Genomic DNA, 18,053 nt, shown 5'->3' with positions numbered 1-18,053 from the left:
GGTTAAGAACACTAACTGCTCCTCCAAAACACCCAGGTTCAATTCCCAGCACCCACATGGCAGCTCACAACTGTCTGTAACTCCATGGATCCAATACACTCACACAGACATACATGCGGACAAAACACAAATGCACATAAAAATAAAAATAAACAAATGATGTAAAAATCACCATTTACAGAACACTCACTCAAATCTCTTAACTCAACCCCCTGATATTAAACTTTACCTTCTCAACAATGCAGTAAGTCTTCATCCTTACAAACCATATTTTAAGGTCATTAAGTTTATGGTGTCTAAGTAGCTCAGCATTTAAGTGCAGTCATTGCTCTTGCAGAGGACCCTGGGTTGTTTCCTGGTACCCACACGGTGGTGGCTCACATCATCTGTGATTCCAGTTCCAGGGCATCTGTCACTCTCTTCTGGTCTCTGCAGTCACCAGGCATGCATATACACATGTGTAGCTAAAACCACTCACACTCATTAAAAAAAAATCCTTCCTAAAAAGACAAAACCCAAAATTAAAATGAATGAAAAGCTTAAATATAATCAAGCTACTAAAACAAAAACGTGGGTGAAATGCTCTGGGCATTGGTACAAGAAGAGTTTTTGGGTTTGTTTTTTTCAGAAGTAGATAACAAAAGCAAAAAAATTATATCTCAAATTGCATCAAATTACAAATCTCCTGCACAGCAAATGAGACAGAGAGACGTGACCTGTGGGAGGGAAGAAAGCCTTTGCAAACTAGACATCTTAGAAAGATGGTTAATCTGTAGAATGTGTAAGAAACTCAATTTAGTAGTAAAAAGAAAAAAGCAGAGGATTTGATTTTAAAATGAGGAAATGATATGAGTAGACATTTAAAAAAAAAAAAAAAAACACTAGCCAAATGGCCAACAAACAAGTCTATGAAAAAAAGTTAATTGGGGAATTTTCAAGAACTACGTGAAAACCACAGGAAGACATCATCTTACCCAACTTAGAACGGTTATTATAAAAGAGATTAAAGGTAGGGTTGGAGAGAGAGAGAGGGAGAGAGAAAGAGAGAGAGAGAGAGAGAGAGAGAGAGAGAGAGAGAGAGAGAGAGAGAGAGAGAGAGATCATTAGTTAAGAGCACTGCCTGCTCTTCTAGAAGACCAGAGTTTGATTCCCAGGACCCACACGGTAGCTCACACTGTAACTCATTCTGACCCTCTTCTGGCCTTCCTGGGTACCAGTCACAAAAGTGGTGCACAGACAGACACGCACGCATGCAAAACATCCATGCGCAAAACAAAACAAAACAACAACAACAACAAAAAAACCCGTTCTAAAGAGTAACAAAGTGCTGGTGAGACAGAAACGCAGCTCTCATACGCTGAAGGAGAAAACGTAAATCTCTACGGACATTATGGAAAGCTTCTTTCAAAAAGCAGAAAAAACATCTACTCAAACGACCTCAGGGGTGAGAGGCGACACATTTAAAGGAACTGAAATCAGGATGCTCAAGGGACACTTGCACTTCCATGTTATGGTAGCGCTTTTCTTTCTTTTTTCTGCTAAAGACTTCAACTTTATTGAATAAAAAAATTACAAATGATACAGCAATTAGAGCAAAACCAGTTCTTGGAGGGCTGTAACTGTATATAATATACAACAATAAAAACAACAAATCTAATTGTACCCTCAGTTTTACCAAGTCTGCATGTCAATGCCATCCTCACAGTACAGACTTTCAGGCCACCATCGACTGCAGAGAACAGAATCGTTCCAATGTGATATAGGTCTCCTTTCCTGCATCCTAGAGCACAAAATGCTTCCAAAGTTAACGCTCCCGTTTCCAGTGTTAAAACAGCGATATACTTCAAGCAAAGTTCTAATTCTTCCCCGTGGAGTCGAAGCCTCTTGGGCCTCTCTCAGCGTCATCCAGTGTCTGCACTTCCTCTAAGTCTGGATCAAAACTCTGCTCACAGATGAGCTGCGCAGTCCGATCACCGTTTTTCACCTCAAACTTCGGTTTTCCAAAATTAAACAGCACGACACCAACATTTCCTCTATAATCTTCGTCTATGACACCAGCGCCTACATCTATGAAGTGCTTTTTCAGTGCTTTACCTGAATGCCTGTCTTCACAATGGCTTTCTCCATGGGTGATAATGTATAACCATAGGCACTGTACAGGTAGTAGCCTACAGCTTTACATCCCTGCATGCATACGGCAGCTTGAAAATTAACCTGAAAGTAGAGTAAGGCATGGGAGGGTCAAATGGAGAGAGGACAACTAATGGTGCTGAGATGCATAGGATAGATGGAGGAGTAACTTCTTATGTTCTTCCTTGCACAGTGGGAAACCATGGATGACAATAATTCATGAAATATTTCAATATACCCATCGAAGAGCAACTGAGCCCTCTCAACACAAACAATGACACAATAGATATGCTAATTACCCTGTGTGATGGTCAGTTTTGATTGTCCACTTGTCACAGTCTAGAGTCACCTGAGAAGAGTCTCAAGGACAGATTGTCTAGATCAGGTTGGCCTGTGGGGATCGTACTGACTAATTGATGCAGGAGGACTCAGCCCACCGTAGGTGGCATCACTCTTTAAGGTTGGGTCTTGGACTAAGAGTGAACTTGAGGACAGCGTAAACATGCATGCCATTTCTATCTGCTCTTGATTGTCGATGTGACTGAGTGCATCGAGTCCCTGCTGCCTCAACTTCCACACAAATCATGGACTGTAACTTGGAATTATGGGGAAAAGAAACCCTTTCTCCTCTAATCTGCTGATCAGTATTTTACCACAGCAACAAGACACTAAATTAAAGCGCTCTGTCTAGTGTTCATTGCTTACACATTTCTGTCTACTATACATTGTTTGCATAGGTTGAAACGCCACACTGGACTTCATAAATATGTATACCACGTCCAATTACTAGGTGTCAATAAAAAAGAGTATTGAAGCATGATTGAATTTCATGTTATAATGTGGAAAAGAATTCCAGTTCACATTTGTATGTACTATGGTAGTTGAGGTACAGATATATGTGAAAACTTCTGGGGCTGGAGAGATGGCTCAGAGGTTAAGAGCACTGACTGCTCTTCCAGAGGTCTGGAGTTCAATTCCCAGCAACCACATGGTGGCTCACAACCATCTGTAATGTGGTCTGATGGCCTCTTCTGGTGTGTCTGAAGAGAGCAATGGTGTACTCATAGATATAAAATAAATAAATACATCTCTAAAAAATGTAAAAACAAAAACAAAAAACAAAACAAACCCCAAAACTTCCTAGCTGGGTAGTTAGGAGTTTTAAAACTTCTATTTGTTCTACTTCTATTCTCTTTTACAACAGTTCTTTTTTTGTATATGAAATAAAAATGATAAGAGAGCCTCAAGTTGGAACTGAGCACAACTTCTTTCCCTCATTTAAAGGAATGGAAACCTCTCTTCCCTCTAGCTTTCCTTAAAAGAACTAAGTCTGCCATGAATTAAACTCTCAAGGTGGAGGGACTAGAGGTATTTTCATTTTTCCAAGTACTTCTTTTTTTTTTTGAGACATGACCTTATGTAGCCCAAGCTGGCCCAAAGCACTCTGTGTAACAAGTTCAAGGATGAATATGCTACTACATATGGTTTGTGTAGTACTGGGAATCAAACCCAGGACCTCAAACACACCAGGCAAGTACCCCACCAACTAAGCTATGTCTGCAGTTCCATGTGCTTTAAAAAGGCTCCCAGTCCTCCGTGTCTGTCACTTTTCCAAATCCCACCACCCGCTGCTCTTAACCCTATCAGTCTGATCTCCCATAGATGTTCAATATTCGGTGTTAGGAATGTGGTCGCAAGTAACAGAAAACTCAATGGATTGTGGTATAAATAAGGCTCACCACCCTCTTTAAAGCAGGAAAGGAGTACAGAGTTTATGCAGTTTCCTTGGTGTGTCCTAAAGAGGCAGGTTTCTTTGCTTTGTTTTACATTTATAGTAGAGTCTTCTGCAAGGTCTCAGAACGACTGCCACATCTCCTGGCATTGTATTATACCATGGTTCCAATCATGAAGTAGGGGAAAGTTGAAGGACACAAAATCTCCCAGGACTTCCTTTATATCCTAAGTCTCCCTTGGAACTTTGGTTTATGCTTTATGGACTAGAACTTTGTTTCACTGGTATGCTGTCAAGCAGGGGAGGGGGCTTTGCTTTTTGGCCTCTGTAGTGTAGAAGTGGGAAGGAGAGAGGGGCTTGGAATAGTGTCTATGTGCTAAAGCACTTATCAAAAACTATGTCTAACTGAACTTTACTGTTTCATCCACACACTGTCCTGGCACATTGTTACCCACCCTTTCCCCTCTTCCTGTAGGTGAGGTTGTGGTCTTAAAGAATCCTTGTTTTATCTCTTCTATGAGGGCACCAGTTTCTTCTTCACTCCTACTTGGTTCATGGTCTCTTCTGAGGATGACAGTCACCGTTTTCTCTGCTTTCCATATAAACGTGTTCTTTGCACAGCCTAACACCCTGATCCCTCCACCTCTGAGTTCCAAGGTCAGTCACAAGGCCAGGCGCTCTAGGAAGCTGCCTCCATCCCTCTTTCCTCTCAGCCTGACACGTGGGGAGTACGTCTCCAATGTTGTTACTTTCCTCGTGGAAGTTGAAACGAAATTCTTGACAGTGGTACTGTTTGCAAAACGTCCGGTGCATGGCAGGTGCTCGAACTTGTATCTCTTGTTAGTAATAGCTTATCTCCTCGATCGGATACAACTCGTTGGTGACAGGTTCTGAATCATCCTTTTAAAGCACGCCAGGCCTGGCGAGGCCATTGCCCATAATAATGCTGCGCCCATGTAATAAGGGGCTGGGCAAAGGAAGAGCTACAGTGCTGGGATGTGAGACATTCCTTTAGCCTGAATGGTAGCCAACTTTTCAGAGAGAAGCCCCTTACTCTTCTGCACTAAGAACAAGTAGAAGCCAGATTGCTTCTGGAGCCCGCACCGCGATGACGTAAGTGTCCGTCACTTTACTCCTCCCACTTCACCGGAGCCCGAAAGGGGGCGGTGTGGGCAATCGCGCTTCGCGCGGCCCTCTGGGACAGCTGCGCACGCGCAGCTTCCGGCTCCAGGCTCGGAGACTTATTTGACGCTGCCCACCCGGTCCCTTCAGAAGTCGCGGGTCAGCTGCGCCGCGCAGGCGCAGTAGTCCCTTCGGCGGGGGAATTATTTGACGCCACCGCCCCTGGCAGTCGGAAGTTGCTTGAACGGAGCCCAGCCGGCCGGCCAAGCGACCGGTGTTCGTCGTCCCCTGGGCGCCCTGGGAGAGTCACTGACGGGTGGACGGACTGACTGCCGGTGGAGGGCCGGCCGGGGCAGTGGCAGCGCGGGCCGGATGGCGCAGGTCGCGTGAGGCGGCAGGCCGAGTGCGGCCCGCGGTGCGCCCGCCCAGCGATGCGGGCCCCGCCCGTCGCCTCAGGTACGCGGCGGCCGGCGCGGTGCGGCCGGACCCTCCCCTCTCGCCGTGCTTTTTTTTTTTTTTTTTTTCCTCTCCTCGGCAGCTACTGAGGCAGGGGCTCTTTGAACCTCCGCTGCTCCCGGGGCCGAGCGTCGGCGGGCGCATTCCTGGGTTCTGAAGTGGCCGCACCGGGCGCGGGAGCACAGTCCTGGCCCGCGGATTCTACCGGGTGTGAGCGAACCCGGGAGGGTCGGACTGGCGGAGCGCTCCCCTGGCAGCCTGGGGACAGGGGCGGGTCTGGAGTGGCTGCGGCAACTCCGGGGAGGATGCGGTCCACCGAGGGGCAGGTGGAGTTGCTGCTGTCCGGTGAGGATGCTACTGCCCCGGGCACGGTGACGCTTGCGAGGAGAGTAAACAGCCACCCTCCGCAAATGCTTGCTGTCCGCCAGGCCCAGGCCAGATGGGGAACTTGAGCACCTTGCACGGCAGGACTGTTACCCCATTCTACGGACCAGGCAACCGAGGCCCAGAGCGATCGGGCGCCTTTGGTGCCCAAGGTCATAGAGCTGGGTAATTTGAACCCAAGCAGCCTTGACAGTCCGATCCAGGTTCTTAACCAATTAGGTCATTGGATGTCCAACTTTGATGCACGGTAAAAATCACTTGGGGAGTTTTGAAAAGATTCCTGGTGCCATAGCACCCCAAACTAATTAAGCCACCATGCCTAGAGGGTAGGGGGAGACAAATACTAGTATCTTTCTACTATTATCTTTCTAGTATTTGTCTTTCCGGAGATCCCTAGTGGTTCTGGGCTATAGTAAGGTTTGACAACTGTGAAAGCATGTAATCTCAGAGGTCTGACAGTGCCTCTCTAGTTTATGTGTGCAGGAGGATGCTTGTTAAGATTGTGGATTCTACTGGCAGAGATTCACATTGTCACTCCCTTCCCCCCAGCGCGCCCTTGTTCTATTGCTGGAACTCTCCATTTCTCTGCCTCAGCCTCCTGAGTGCTAGGATGGTAGCTGTTCGCTAAGAGAGAACTTTTCCTTAGATCCACAGACTACCACCCCTTTGGTAGGTAGGCCTCCTTGAGGGTGAGACCTAATTATGGATTCTTAGCTGAGCTTTTAAAAAATGTATACATTCCTTGCAAAAACTGTTGTTTTGCAATTTCCCTTAATATACGGCACTCATGGTTCTGGTTTCTGTAGCCTCTGGACTTTTGCATACACTGTTCTTTCTACAAGACAGTCCTCCGTGTTTTCTCAGCACCCTACCCGAACACATACACTTTATCTTATGCATCAGTTCTGTCTATTGCCCAGCTCTCAACAGTCCCTTCAAGATCCTCTGCCTCCCCTGAGCCCTGCCCACCTTGGCATTATTGTAGAGTAGCTGACCACATGTTTTTCTGTATTGTACTCCTAGCTCTTCTGTAAGGTTTTGATGGCAGGGACCATGCTTTTCTTGGTCTCTCTCGGAGTACTTTGACATCGAGGCCAACAAACCTTTTTTGAATATAATGTTTAGTCCCTTTATGTCATAGACCTCATGCCACAGAGGCATCTGTTTTCTGTTTTTATAAAAGATATTTGCTGTTCTTAACATTAGGGTTTTTTCCTTTTTCCTTAGGAATACTCTAGTTAGGTTTATTCATTTATTCAGCAGATGAATAAAATGTTAAATTCTTATCCATGACAAGGCACGATGTAAGACCATGTTCCAGCAACATTGGTTGGTTTAGCTGGGTGAGGTGGCACACACCTTTAATCCCTGCACTCAGGAGGAAGAAGCAGGTGCATCTCTGAGTTTAAGGCCAGCCTGCTCTGCACAGTGAGTTAGTGACAGGATAGCCAGGGCTCCATACAGAGGCCCGCCTCAAGTAAACCTCCACCCAACCAATCAACACACAAAAACAAACAAAACAAGAACATTGGTGAATTTTATTGTTAACTCCCATGTAGACAGTCTATTCTATAGTGAGAGACTTTTTATTGCCATTGGGTCTTTTTTGCATGTGGTCTTTCCTCATTGTCTAAAAGAAGTGTTGTCTAAATGCTATTGCCTTGTATGTATCAACACACGCAGATGGGATAGTTCTCAGTTATGTTCATCCCATCTGATGGGAGACAGTCAAACTCTGTATCAGAGCAACTGACAGACTCCGTGTAGTTTATTACATAATGTCTGAACTGCCATTGCTGCACATGCTTACCAGTTTAAAAGGAAGTCAGTGCAATAATTCACATTGCTTCTGTTTTTAGTACCGCCCCCTTTTTTGGTAAAATTTATTTTTATGTTTATGGGCATTTTGATTGCATGCATGTATGTGCACTACTTGGATGTCTGGTGCTTGCAGAGGCCAGAGGAAGGTGTCAGGTCCTCTGGAACTGAAGTTCCACAGGGTTGTGTGCTTCCATGCAGTTGCTGGAACTTGAACGTGGGTGCTCGGCCAGAGCAGCCAGTAAGTGCTCTTAACCACTGAGTCAATTCTCTAGTTCTTTGTTCTTGGTTATTCTTAAAGCCATATGAGATTAAGTAGATTAAATATTATAAGGTCATTATGAAGAAGTTTGTTTACAATGAAGAGTCCCCCTACCCCTGTCTTTTTAGATTGGTACTGGGGGTTGAGTACAGACCTTCTATGCAAGTGCTGTACCACTGTGTCTTGATTCCCATTTTATTTTATGTGTGTGTATACATTTTTTTTAATTTTTATTATTATTTTTTCTGAATACTGTTTTACTATGTAGCCCTGGCTAACCTAGAAATGGCTATGTAGACCATGATGTTCTTGAATTCATGGAGGTTTGTATGTCTCTACCTCCTGAGAGGTTAAAGGCATGTGCCACCATACCTAGCTATAATTTTTTATTTTGAAACAAGGTCATACCAAGCTATCTGGGTTGACCTTGAACTTAGTCTGTAGCTTAAGCAGGCCTTGAACTTAGGGTCCTTCTGGCTCAGCTTCCTAAGTAGCTGGAATTGCAGGCCTATACCAGCATGCCTAGCATTTCTCCCCAGTTAAATGTGATGTGTATAGATTGGATAAAAAGACATATTTCATAAAGTAATTTTAGCAGTGTAGTATTGTTAGGGGAAGGTTCTCTTGTCTCACTCTTATATACGGTTTGCTTGGTGTTTAGGCTGAGGCTAATAGAGAAAGTGATGGGATGAAAGGTGTTAAATTCAGCCTCTCAAGAAACTTGGCCTTATTCTCTTATCAGGTACAGACAGAGTTTCCAGTTCTGGTCTTGGCACGTGGAAGAAAGTCAGTTTTTAAAGCTTGAGGTTAAAGTTTTGAGCTGACTTCCACTGTATCATGGACAAAGGTCTTTTAGACAGAATGACTGGTTCTTGTGGTATAAGATAAAGTTTTAAGCTGGCTGTTCTGCTCACACCTATAATCTCTGATAAAGCAGGCAGATTGGGACAAGTTTGAGGCCACCCTGAGGTGTATAGTGAGAACCTATCTCACCTCCTTTTCCCAAGATGTTTTAGAGGTAGTATCTATATAGTTTAGTTTTAACTTTTTATAGATAGATTGTGCTAAAGCTTCTAGGCTCCTCAGGACTGGAAACACCAGCCTTTCCCCTAGACTGTGTCCTCTTCCATGTCGTCCCTGCTGTCCCTCATGTGACACACTCTTTGTTGACAGACAATTGGAATGGGAAAGCTGAAAAGTGTAATCTGTATTTATCTATTTAAGATTAGAATGGTAGTGAGTGTTTGGTATGTGACATGCATTTTGTTATAGCAACTGGAGGTAAGTTGCTATAAGTACTTAAGTTCTGTAGTTAGAATTGCAATAAAAAGCATCGTGCCTTAAGCATCTCTGTGAAATAGAATTTTCTGTCATGTCTGATCAGTCCAGTACACTGTGATAATTCTGTATGCCTACTAAACACTTCAAATGCAATAAAGGAACTGAGTTCTAAATTAATAGTTATCTATGCCAGTAGTTATGATACTGGAAATATTAGTCCGGAACAGTTTTGATAGTTCTGGCTGGGGGCTAGGAGTGTATTTATATTTTCTTTCATAGACTAGCAAAAACCATCTGTTTTTTTTTCCTCTGGGAAGAAATGCAGGCAGAAGTTGTCTCTCTCCTGTAATTCAAGAGCTTGATAGGATCCTTAGCAGTTACAGTCTAGTGCATAGGTGACACCATTCCCCCCACCCCACCTTTTTAAGTGCCATCTTGATGAATGTTTGCCTTGTAGAGTCATTAAGACCACAATAGAGTTAAGAAACGTGGTCCTTCTGTCATAACATTATATGGATGAGTTTGTGTGCACTTTTCCCTTAAGATCCAGTGACACTCTATATAGCACACTGCTACCCTTTACCCTGTTTAACATGCACCTTTCTTTATATTTCCTCAAGTATGTTGTTGACTTAGGCTGCTTTATTTGATCTTCTCTCAAGTCTCTCTAGATAGGCACTGAAGGTGCTCACCCATTTTAGAAACAGGGAGACTATGAAAGTAAACGTAGAGTGACTTGTCCAAGGTCATGTGTGAGGCACAGAGTCAGAAGCATTGGCCCTTGAGGCAAGAGGTAGAGTTTCTTGTCCCAATGTTGCTGTTACATAATGTGACCCCAAATGAGTGGTAGTCTTATGTGTGTCCTTTCCAAATGGCTAGTAAGTCTTTCTAACTTAAGAAGCCTAAGGTAGTTGTTGGAATAAAATGAAGCAACCTGTGAAAATTCTTGGAAATTGGTCAATTCCAGTTACACAAAGGCATGTTATTATCAAGTCAAGATCTCAGGTACTTCTAATCTGCTGCCTAGTAGCTGATCACATCATTGATCATATTAAATGCTATTTTGTGATAATGTCTCATTGATTTCTGTCTTAATCATTATAAAACTTTGTCTTAGTCATTGTGTTCTGTTTATAGCTACAAACCTAAATCCTAGGACAACCTGATAATACAGGTGTTTAATAACATTTGCTTAGTGATACAACCGATACTTAGATTTACTTCAGGAAGTTTGCAAACAATTGTCCTTTATAGTTTGACTTGAAGCTCTTTTGGAATAGTTTATTACTGTGTTTGCTGTATAGAATACATGGGGTGACTAGTGTTTGAGTCAGTTGATGTGACTAATATTAGGTTGTAGCCTTTGTGGGTCACCACTATATTGCTTGTTTTGGGTATTGTCATTTAGACTGAACTTACATATGGGGTGCTTCCAAGCTGTAAGTTGTAAGCAGCACAAAGTCATACAATGACAACCTTGAGAGAAGATACTTTGAAAAGGGTCCATGTGGAGTTAAGAAGGAAACTAGTGATCAACAGGGTGCACTTTATCTTGTTCCTGTAGTATTTACTTCTGGCACAACTCCCCACAGCTGCACACTCTAATATCTAATCCTGATAGAGATGTGTGTGACAGTTTTAAACCTACACTTAACCCCCTGGAATATCTCTAGATTGGTATTTAGGAAGTGGGTTTACCGACTTCTTTCCAGATAGTTATTCCGTCCCTGTATTACACGCACTGGTTTGGACAGATAAGGTGTGTAGAATTCTTCTGGAATGCTGTACAGGAGTGCAGTGGTGTAATTGCAGAAGGGGCAGATGCATTGTGCCTCTAGGGTATATCTTCCTTGGAGGGTAGCTTCTGGTTTCATTTTCTGTATCCCATATCTGCAGTTGGATGTACTTACACTTTTTCTTGTTGCAAAGTTTTAGTTTATGTGGACACAGTCTGTCTTTAGTTTTTTACTTTTATTTTTTAATTGAGCGAGCGTATGCCATTGTGCATATTTGGTTAGAGGACAACTTGTAGGATTCTGTTCTCTCCTTTTACCACGTGGATCCTGTGGGTTGAATTTAGGTCCTTAGCCTTGCTGAGTCATCTCACAGGCCTTGCCTCCAGTTTTTACTGAATTAATTATAAATCTCTAATCCTGCCTTTCAAACCCCTTCAAAATTGGGCATTGCTTACATTTTAAAAATTATTTAAATTAATGGAAAAAAAAGGTATTTATTTTTTTAAGGCAGGGTCTCACTTCAAGCCTAGAACTCACTATATAGACCAGGCTGGCCTGAACTCACATGGATAAACCTGCCTCTACTTTCCTAGCTCTGAGATTAAAAGCATATACCACCATGTCTGGCCTTTTTCAAATAAAATCCTATTATCATCTACAATATAATCTTCTTCCCTTTCCACTCTGAGCATCTTGTTCCAGATGTGGATTTGTTTTAAAACATTAGAAAAATTGTGTGTGTGTGTGTCTGTATGTCTGTCAGTTAGTCACTGTGTATATCTGTGAGTATATGCCATAGGTGTGCAGGTATCCATGGGGTCTAGAAGAGAGTATCAGTATCAGATTCCTAGAGCTTGAGTTACAGGCAGTTGTGACCTGCTTAATATGGGTGCTTGGGTTTGAACTCAGGTCCTTTGGAAGAGTGGTAAGTGTTTTAACTGCTGAGCCATTTCTCCAGTCCTGTTTACTTTTTGTTTTTCTTCTTGTTTTTTTTTTTTTTTTAATAGAAGGATCTTACTTTGAACTTGGTCTTTCAAGTGTTAGAATCACAGGTGTGTGCCATTATACTCTATTCCCTGTTATTGCTGTCTTTTCTTTTATGATTGCCCTTTCTTACTCTCATTGAGTACCCAGTTTTCTTGTAATCAGTGTCCAATTTGTATGTTCGATATCCTTCTTGTACCCTGAACCTACCTGGTTTTCAGTTCACTCTTTGTATCAAAAGTAGTCTTTTCCATGAATTTTTTGGTCATTGCATTGCTAGCTGCATAGACATTCATGCAGGTAAAACACTCATGTATGTAAAACAAAAATAAATCTTAAAAAAAAATGATGACCTCATGTTCTAGCCTAAACCTACTCAATCAGAATTTCTAAAGTTGAGGCACAGGAGATTGCTTTTTCCAGCTAACGTATCATAGATAATTTTTATGTTTATATGGAATTTGATAGATAGTATAACTTTTTCAAAATTAAAAAAATTGCTTTCTTAAAACTTTTATTTCAGCCAGGCATGGGGACGCACACCTTTAGTTCCAGCACTCAGGAGGCAGAGGTAGGCAGATCTCTGTGAGTTCAAGGTCAGCCTGGTCTACAAAGCGAGTCCAGGACAGCCAGGGCTATTACACAGAGAAACCCTGTCTAGAAAAACAAAAAATAAAAACAAAACCTCCCAAAAACTTTTGTGTCCTGTAATAATAATTTATAACATCAGTTTTAATTTTAACTATTTTCTTTTAACATTTGGAGATGTAATTTTATAATAACTTAGCTTGAAGTATATATAGAATTTGAAATATATATGATAGTATAAAATTTTGGGCATACTTTAGTAAAATAGAATATTTACTAAACTCTCTTTCCTCACTGGTACAGCAAACCTTGACATTCTCAAATATCTAATACGCAATGTAGGTAAGGAGTTGAGATTTCTACTGAAGACTGAAATTTCCTAGTGGAGAACCTATACACAACTATTGAATAATTGAATGTGAAACTCTCTAAACAGATCAATAGGCACTCAGAACAAGGAGGAGATGGTTTTGGAGTCAAAATTTTAGCAGAAGGATGAATCTGGACTGGACTTCATCATATAGGTTAAAATTACCAATAGGAGAGGCAGAAACAGTTGTAGAAGTTGATGGAATTGGTAGTTCCTGAGCAGCTATCACTAGTCCTTTGAAGCTGGAGCTTGGAGGCAAGGACTGTGGGACACAATGCTGTAAGCAGTTTCAAGGCCTGGAATTGTGGCTTAGTGGTAGAGAAGTTGCCTGACATGTGCAAAGCCCTGGGTTTGATCCCCAGCATAGTATGCAGACAATTAGATTTCTAGCAATTTTATTTATACATTTTTTTGAATTAGAGAAAAACCCATACATTCTATATAAAAGGACAGATGCCTTGGAATAGGCAATAAATACTTTAAAATGAAGGATAGGGAGAGATTCTTTGCAATTGTAAAAGATTCTGTAAAGCTACTGGAATTAAATCATGTTATTGGCATAGTACATGACAAAAATGTTACTTCAATTTAATGAGATAGGATTTTTTAAATTAAAATTCATTCAACGTATTCTGGTTATGGTTTCCCCTCCCTCATCCCCCAGATCCTCCTTACCTCCTGACCCATCCAACCCCATGCCTTCATTTTCTCTCTTTAGAAAACAAATAGGCAAATAAAAAGGGAAACAAACCAGAATATAAAAGGCCAAAACAAAATGCGAAAGCGTAAGAAACACACAGACACAGACATATACAGACACAAACAAAACCTATAAAACACAAAATCTAAAACTATGACAATACAAGCAAAAGACTAGTAGCATAAAAATGCTTAGTCACAGCAATATAAGACCAAAACAATTCCACACAAACATATTTGGGTTCGTTTTTGTTTTGGACATGAGGCCTACTGTTAAGTGTGATTTATGTACCTGCTGAGATTCCATTAGAGAACACTTGATTTTTCCTTTACAAGCTGTTGACATTTGGAGAGAGACACCCACATCTGGTCAGTGTGCAGAGAGTGAGACTCTTTGGGACACTCAGTCCTAAATGGGATGTCTTCATCAAACTCTCTCCTCAGGGCTCAAGAAGCTATGCAGAAGAAGAGATGGAAAGGTTGTAAGAGACAGAGGGATGGAAGACACTAAGGATGTATTTTGAATAGATGATACCAAACCCAACTGCATATCTGAAAGACAGCCTTTCTTACATCATTTGTAGAAGTAAATTCCAGATGAGCATAAAACTTAAGTGTGAAGAACATTGAAAGAAAACCTAAGAGACTGTATGTACACATAAAGTCACCCTTAGCATTATTTTCTGTCTTAGGACTGTTGTTGAAAGGGAAATGTCGGAAATGTCCTTATGTTGTGGTAGAGTTCTGGAGCTGTTTTTCTGTTTTATTTGTTTTTTGTTTTTTCATTTCTCCCTCCTCCTCCTCCTCTTCCTCCTCCTCCTCTTCCTCCTCCTCCTCCTTTTCTTCTTCTTCTTCTTCTTCTTCTTCTTCTTCTTCTTCTTCTTCTTCTTCTTCTTCTTCTTCTTCTTCTTCTTTCTCTCTCTCTCTCTCTCTCTCTCTCTCTCTCTCTCTCTCTCTCTCTCTCTCTCTCTCTCTCTCTCTCTCTCTCTCTCGTGTTTTCTTTCCAGTACTGGTATTTGCATCTAAGGCCTTGAGGCATGCTAGGCAGGTATTCTATCGCTGATGTATATTCTCAGACTATTTGTATTTAAAAAATGTTGTTTTGAGACAAGTCTTGCTAAATTGCATAGACTGGCTTTGAATCTACTCAGAAGCAGTAGTGTAGTGTAGGTGCTCATCCAACTACTTCTTGGGCTAGCTTGTCACCTCATCTCCCAAGGAAGCTTTTAGATAGCTCAGAACATTAAGATACATTTTAAAAATTACTTTTATTTTTAATTATGCACGTGTGTGGGGAGTATATACCTAGGAGTGCTAGTGTTTTTGGAGGCCACCAGAGGACATTAGATTCCCTGAAATGGAGTTAGAGGAAGTAAACCACTGGCTGAAAGTGCTGAGGATTGAACTCTGGCCCTCTGGAATAGTAGCAAGCATCTGAGTCCCTCTAGTTATTTATTATCATTATTATTATTATTATTATTATTTTTTGTGAAACAACATGTTATTTAATTATGCTGCTGTTTATACATCTTTTTCTTATATTAGCAATAAACATAATTTGACATGCATAACTGTTTTGTCTTTTCAGGTGCCATTTGGATAGTACTTTAGTGGCACAATGTACTCTGAGTGGCGGTCACTGCATTTGGTGATTCAGAATGATCAAGGCCATACCAGTGTGCTACACAGCTATCCAGAGAGTGTTGGGCGAGAGGTGGCGAATGCAGTGGTCCGTCCTCTTGGGCAGGCATTAGGTACTTCTTCAGTGGCTGGTAGTGAGAGTTTATTAAAAACTGACAAAGAAGTAAGTGTTTCTTCATTTTATTCTATTGTGTAAAAGTATGCATTGATTACTAAAAAACTTATTTAGTGTTGACTTTTAAAAAATAATAAAAATAGTTTTATTACTTTTAATTTTGTATCTGTATGTAGTCTTGAGTGTGAGTGTGTATACACGAGTGCAGATGCTTATGAAAGCCAGGGTTGCTGGATTCCTCTGCAACTGGAGTTAGCAGCAGTTGTGATCCGCCTGGCATGGTGGATGGGAATCAAACTTGGGTCCTCTGCAGGAACACTGCATTGTTACAGTGTGGACTTTTTAATGGATTGCTGCCCAATGTAGTGAAAGTTCTCTGTTTTTATCTCATTTGGATTCTTAGCTGGGACTTGGGCCTATGGGAGATAAAAAGAAAGGGTTGTGCCTTTTTTTGCTGCTGAGACTTCGCACTGGCCCCCTTCATGTGAGCCGAGTGGTTAAGACAGAGAATCAAGTGTCAGACCCTTAAGTGCTAGGCTCAGTTTTCAGATCTCCATTTCTGTTTCTGTTTGGAAGTCCCTGTCTTAGTTAGGAATACTATTGTTGTGATGAAACACTATGACCAAAAGCAACCTGAGGAGGGAAGAGATTATCTAGCTTGCAGAGTCCATTGAGGAAAACCAAGGCAGGAACTCAAACAGTGCAGGAACCTGGAGGCAGGAGCTGATGCAGAGGCCATGGAGGGGTGCTGCTTACTGGCTTTCTTATAGATCCCAGGACCACCAGCCTAAGGTGGCACCACCTACAGTGAGTTGGGCCCTCCCCCATCAGTAATTAAGAAACATTTTCAATTGAGGTTACCTTCTTGAAGATGACTATACCTTGTTTCAAGCTGACAAAAGTAGCTAGCATTGTCCCCTTCCTTGCTTATATGTAGACACTCACTGAAAGCCTCACTTATGTCGGATTTTCCATGCTACATGTATGTGCTGAGCTTGAGCTCTCCTGTGTCCCTCACTCTGACGATTATTGAGCCTAGTTTCCAGATTTAAGGGTGATGCAGAACAACTATGCCCTTCTGGTTGTAAGGTGGGGTAGTTGGAATTGAGTTTGGAATTGCTGTTCCTAAACTTGCTGTTTAAAGGCTTCCTGGAATAACTTGGTTTGGAACTGGTTTTCTGTTCATGGGGTCAGGGCAGTAAGCTGACATAAAACCCCAGTCGGAAGTTGTAAAGGAACCCTGAGAATGGCATGATTCTATGTAGGTTTAGAACTCTGTCCCCTTTGTTTAGGAAAGTTCATGCAGGCTTTTTAGGCCTATTCTCAAACCCTGTCCTTTTTTGGTAGCAGGGTTTCACTGTATCCCTGGTTGGCCTTGAATTCATTTTGTAGACCAGATTGGGCTCGAGTTTAGATCCACTTGCTTCTGCCTCCCAAGTGCTTGGATTATAGGCTGTTGCCTTTGCCCTGGACATCTCTATCTGCTCTTGGGGGTTGGGGTGAGTTGGTGCAGTGTCAATGACACAGGCTCCGGGAACAGGGAGAAATGCTGCAGCTCATCTGAGCACTGCTGCAAGCTCCTTCAATACCCTCCACTCACGCCCCCATTCGTTCCAAGAAAGCATCTATTCTAAACAGAAGTTCCCGATTGGATGCCATTATTTGCACCAGCAATCCCTTGCTCTCTCAGGCAGTCCTCAGTTAAGTCCTCCTGCAGGAATGCTGGTGTCACAGGCAGTCCTCAGTTAGGTCCTCCTGCAGGAGATGCTTCTGCAGCTGCATGACCCCCAGCATTTATATAGAGTCAGCCTTGCTGTTCTTGCTACAATAGGAGTGCCTTACTTTATTATAATTATAATTATTACTATAGTTATTAAAGATAAGGTCTTATTCTTTAGATCAGATTGACCTAGAACTCACTCTGTAACCAGAGTAGTCTCAAATTTGCAGTCATTCTCCTGTCTCAGTCCTTCAAGTATTGGGATTACAGGAATAAGCCACCATGCCTAGCTCTTCTTATTTTGATCATTCATGATGTTTCAGACTTCCCAGGTGCTAAAGCAGAGAGATCTCAAGTTCAAGGCAGTTTGTTTATCCTCCCTTGCTCAAGGATTGCTAAAGGTTGAAGTCCTTCAGTCTTTGTAGTTTTCTCATTAAAGGGCCTGCAAAAGCCCTGATCCCCTCTCTGGCTTTAGTTGTGATCCTTGCTGCCTTTTCCTGAGATGAGATGGCATGTAGATAGATAGAAAGTGACCTAGTATAGCCCTTAGTTATTGTCTTTACTGCCCTCAGAAGATTATGGAAAGATACTTGGTTTCAAGTTTTATTTATTATTGTTTATGTTGGAGGTTGGGGACAGGGAGGCATGTGTGCCATTTTGCACATTAAGAGTTTAGAGGACAAGTTTTGAAAATCAGGTCTTTTCTTCTACTTCTGGTCCTTAGAATCCACCTCAGGCTATCAGATATGTGCAGCAAATGGTTTTACCCTGAGTCATCAAGGGTTTTTCCCTTTAGAACAGTTGAACTACTATGACATTATCCCAAACATCACTTGTCTTTTTTCTTTCAACTAATAATTAGGGATCTAGGGCTCTTTTTAAGATTTCTTTTTTGACCTGGGGAGATGGCTATATAGCTCAGGCTGCCTTGAACTTGAGGTCTTAGTTGGTAAAGTGCTTGCTGTGCAATCTAGCTTTAATTTACCCTGGTCTACATAGAAAGTTCTAGGACAGC

General features: G+C 42.0%; 1 protein-coding gene across 6 annotated transcripts in view; it reads left to right on the top strand.

The window, feature by feature from the left end:
• Positions 1 to 5,181: 5,181 nt before the first annotated feature.
• The window catches only part of Ralgapb (Ral GTPase activating protein non-catalytic subunit beta), an 88,944-nt gene continuing 76,072 nt past the window's right edge, over positions 5,182 to 18,053 (top strand). For 4 of the 6 annotated variants that reach the window (XM_021182625.3, XM_021182613.3, XM_029470710.2 and 1 more), the window contains exons 1-2: positions 5,182 to 5,440; positions 15,151 to 15,366. In XM_021182625.3, coding sequence (XP_021038284.1) covers positions 15,181 to 15,366 — 186 coding nt within the window. In that variant the 5' untranslated portion in view covers positions 5,182 to 5,440; positions 15,151 to 15,180. Of the gene's footprint in view, positions 5,441 to 5,596; positions 5,786 to 14,006; positions 14,211 to 15,150; positions 15,367 to 18,053 lie in introns of those variants that run through there. The other 2 variants (XM_085832664.1, XM_085832666.1) reach the window with 2 other exon arrangements.

The sequence above is a fragment of the Mus caroli genome, unplaced genomic scaffold, assembly GCF_978045245.1.
Source record: "Mus caroli unplaced genomic scaffold, Mus_caroli_1 scaffold_2, whole genome shotgun sequence".
Classification (NCBI taxonomy): domain Eukaryota; kingdom Metazoa; phylum Chordata; class Mammalia; order Rodentia; family Muridae; genus Mus; species Mus caroli.
This window is presented reverse-complemented; position numbering and strand designations above follow the sequence as displayed.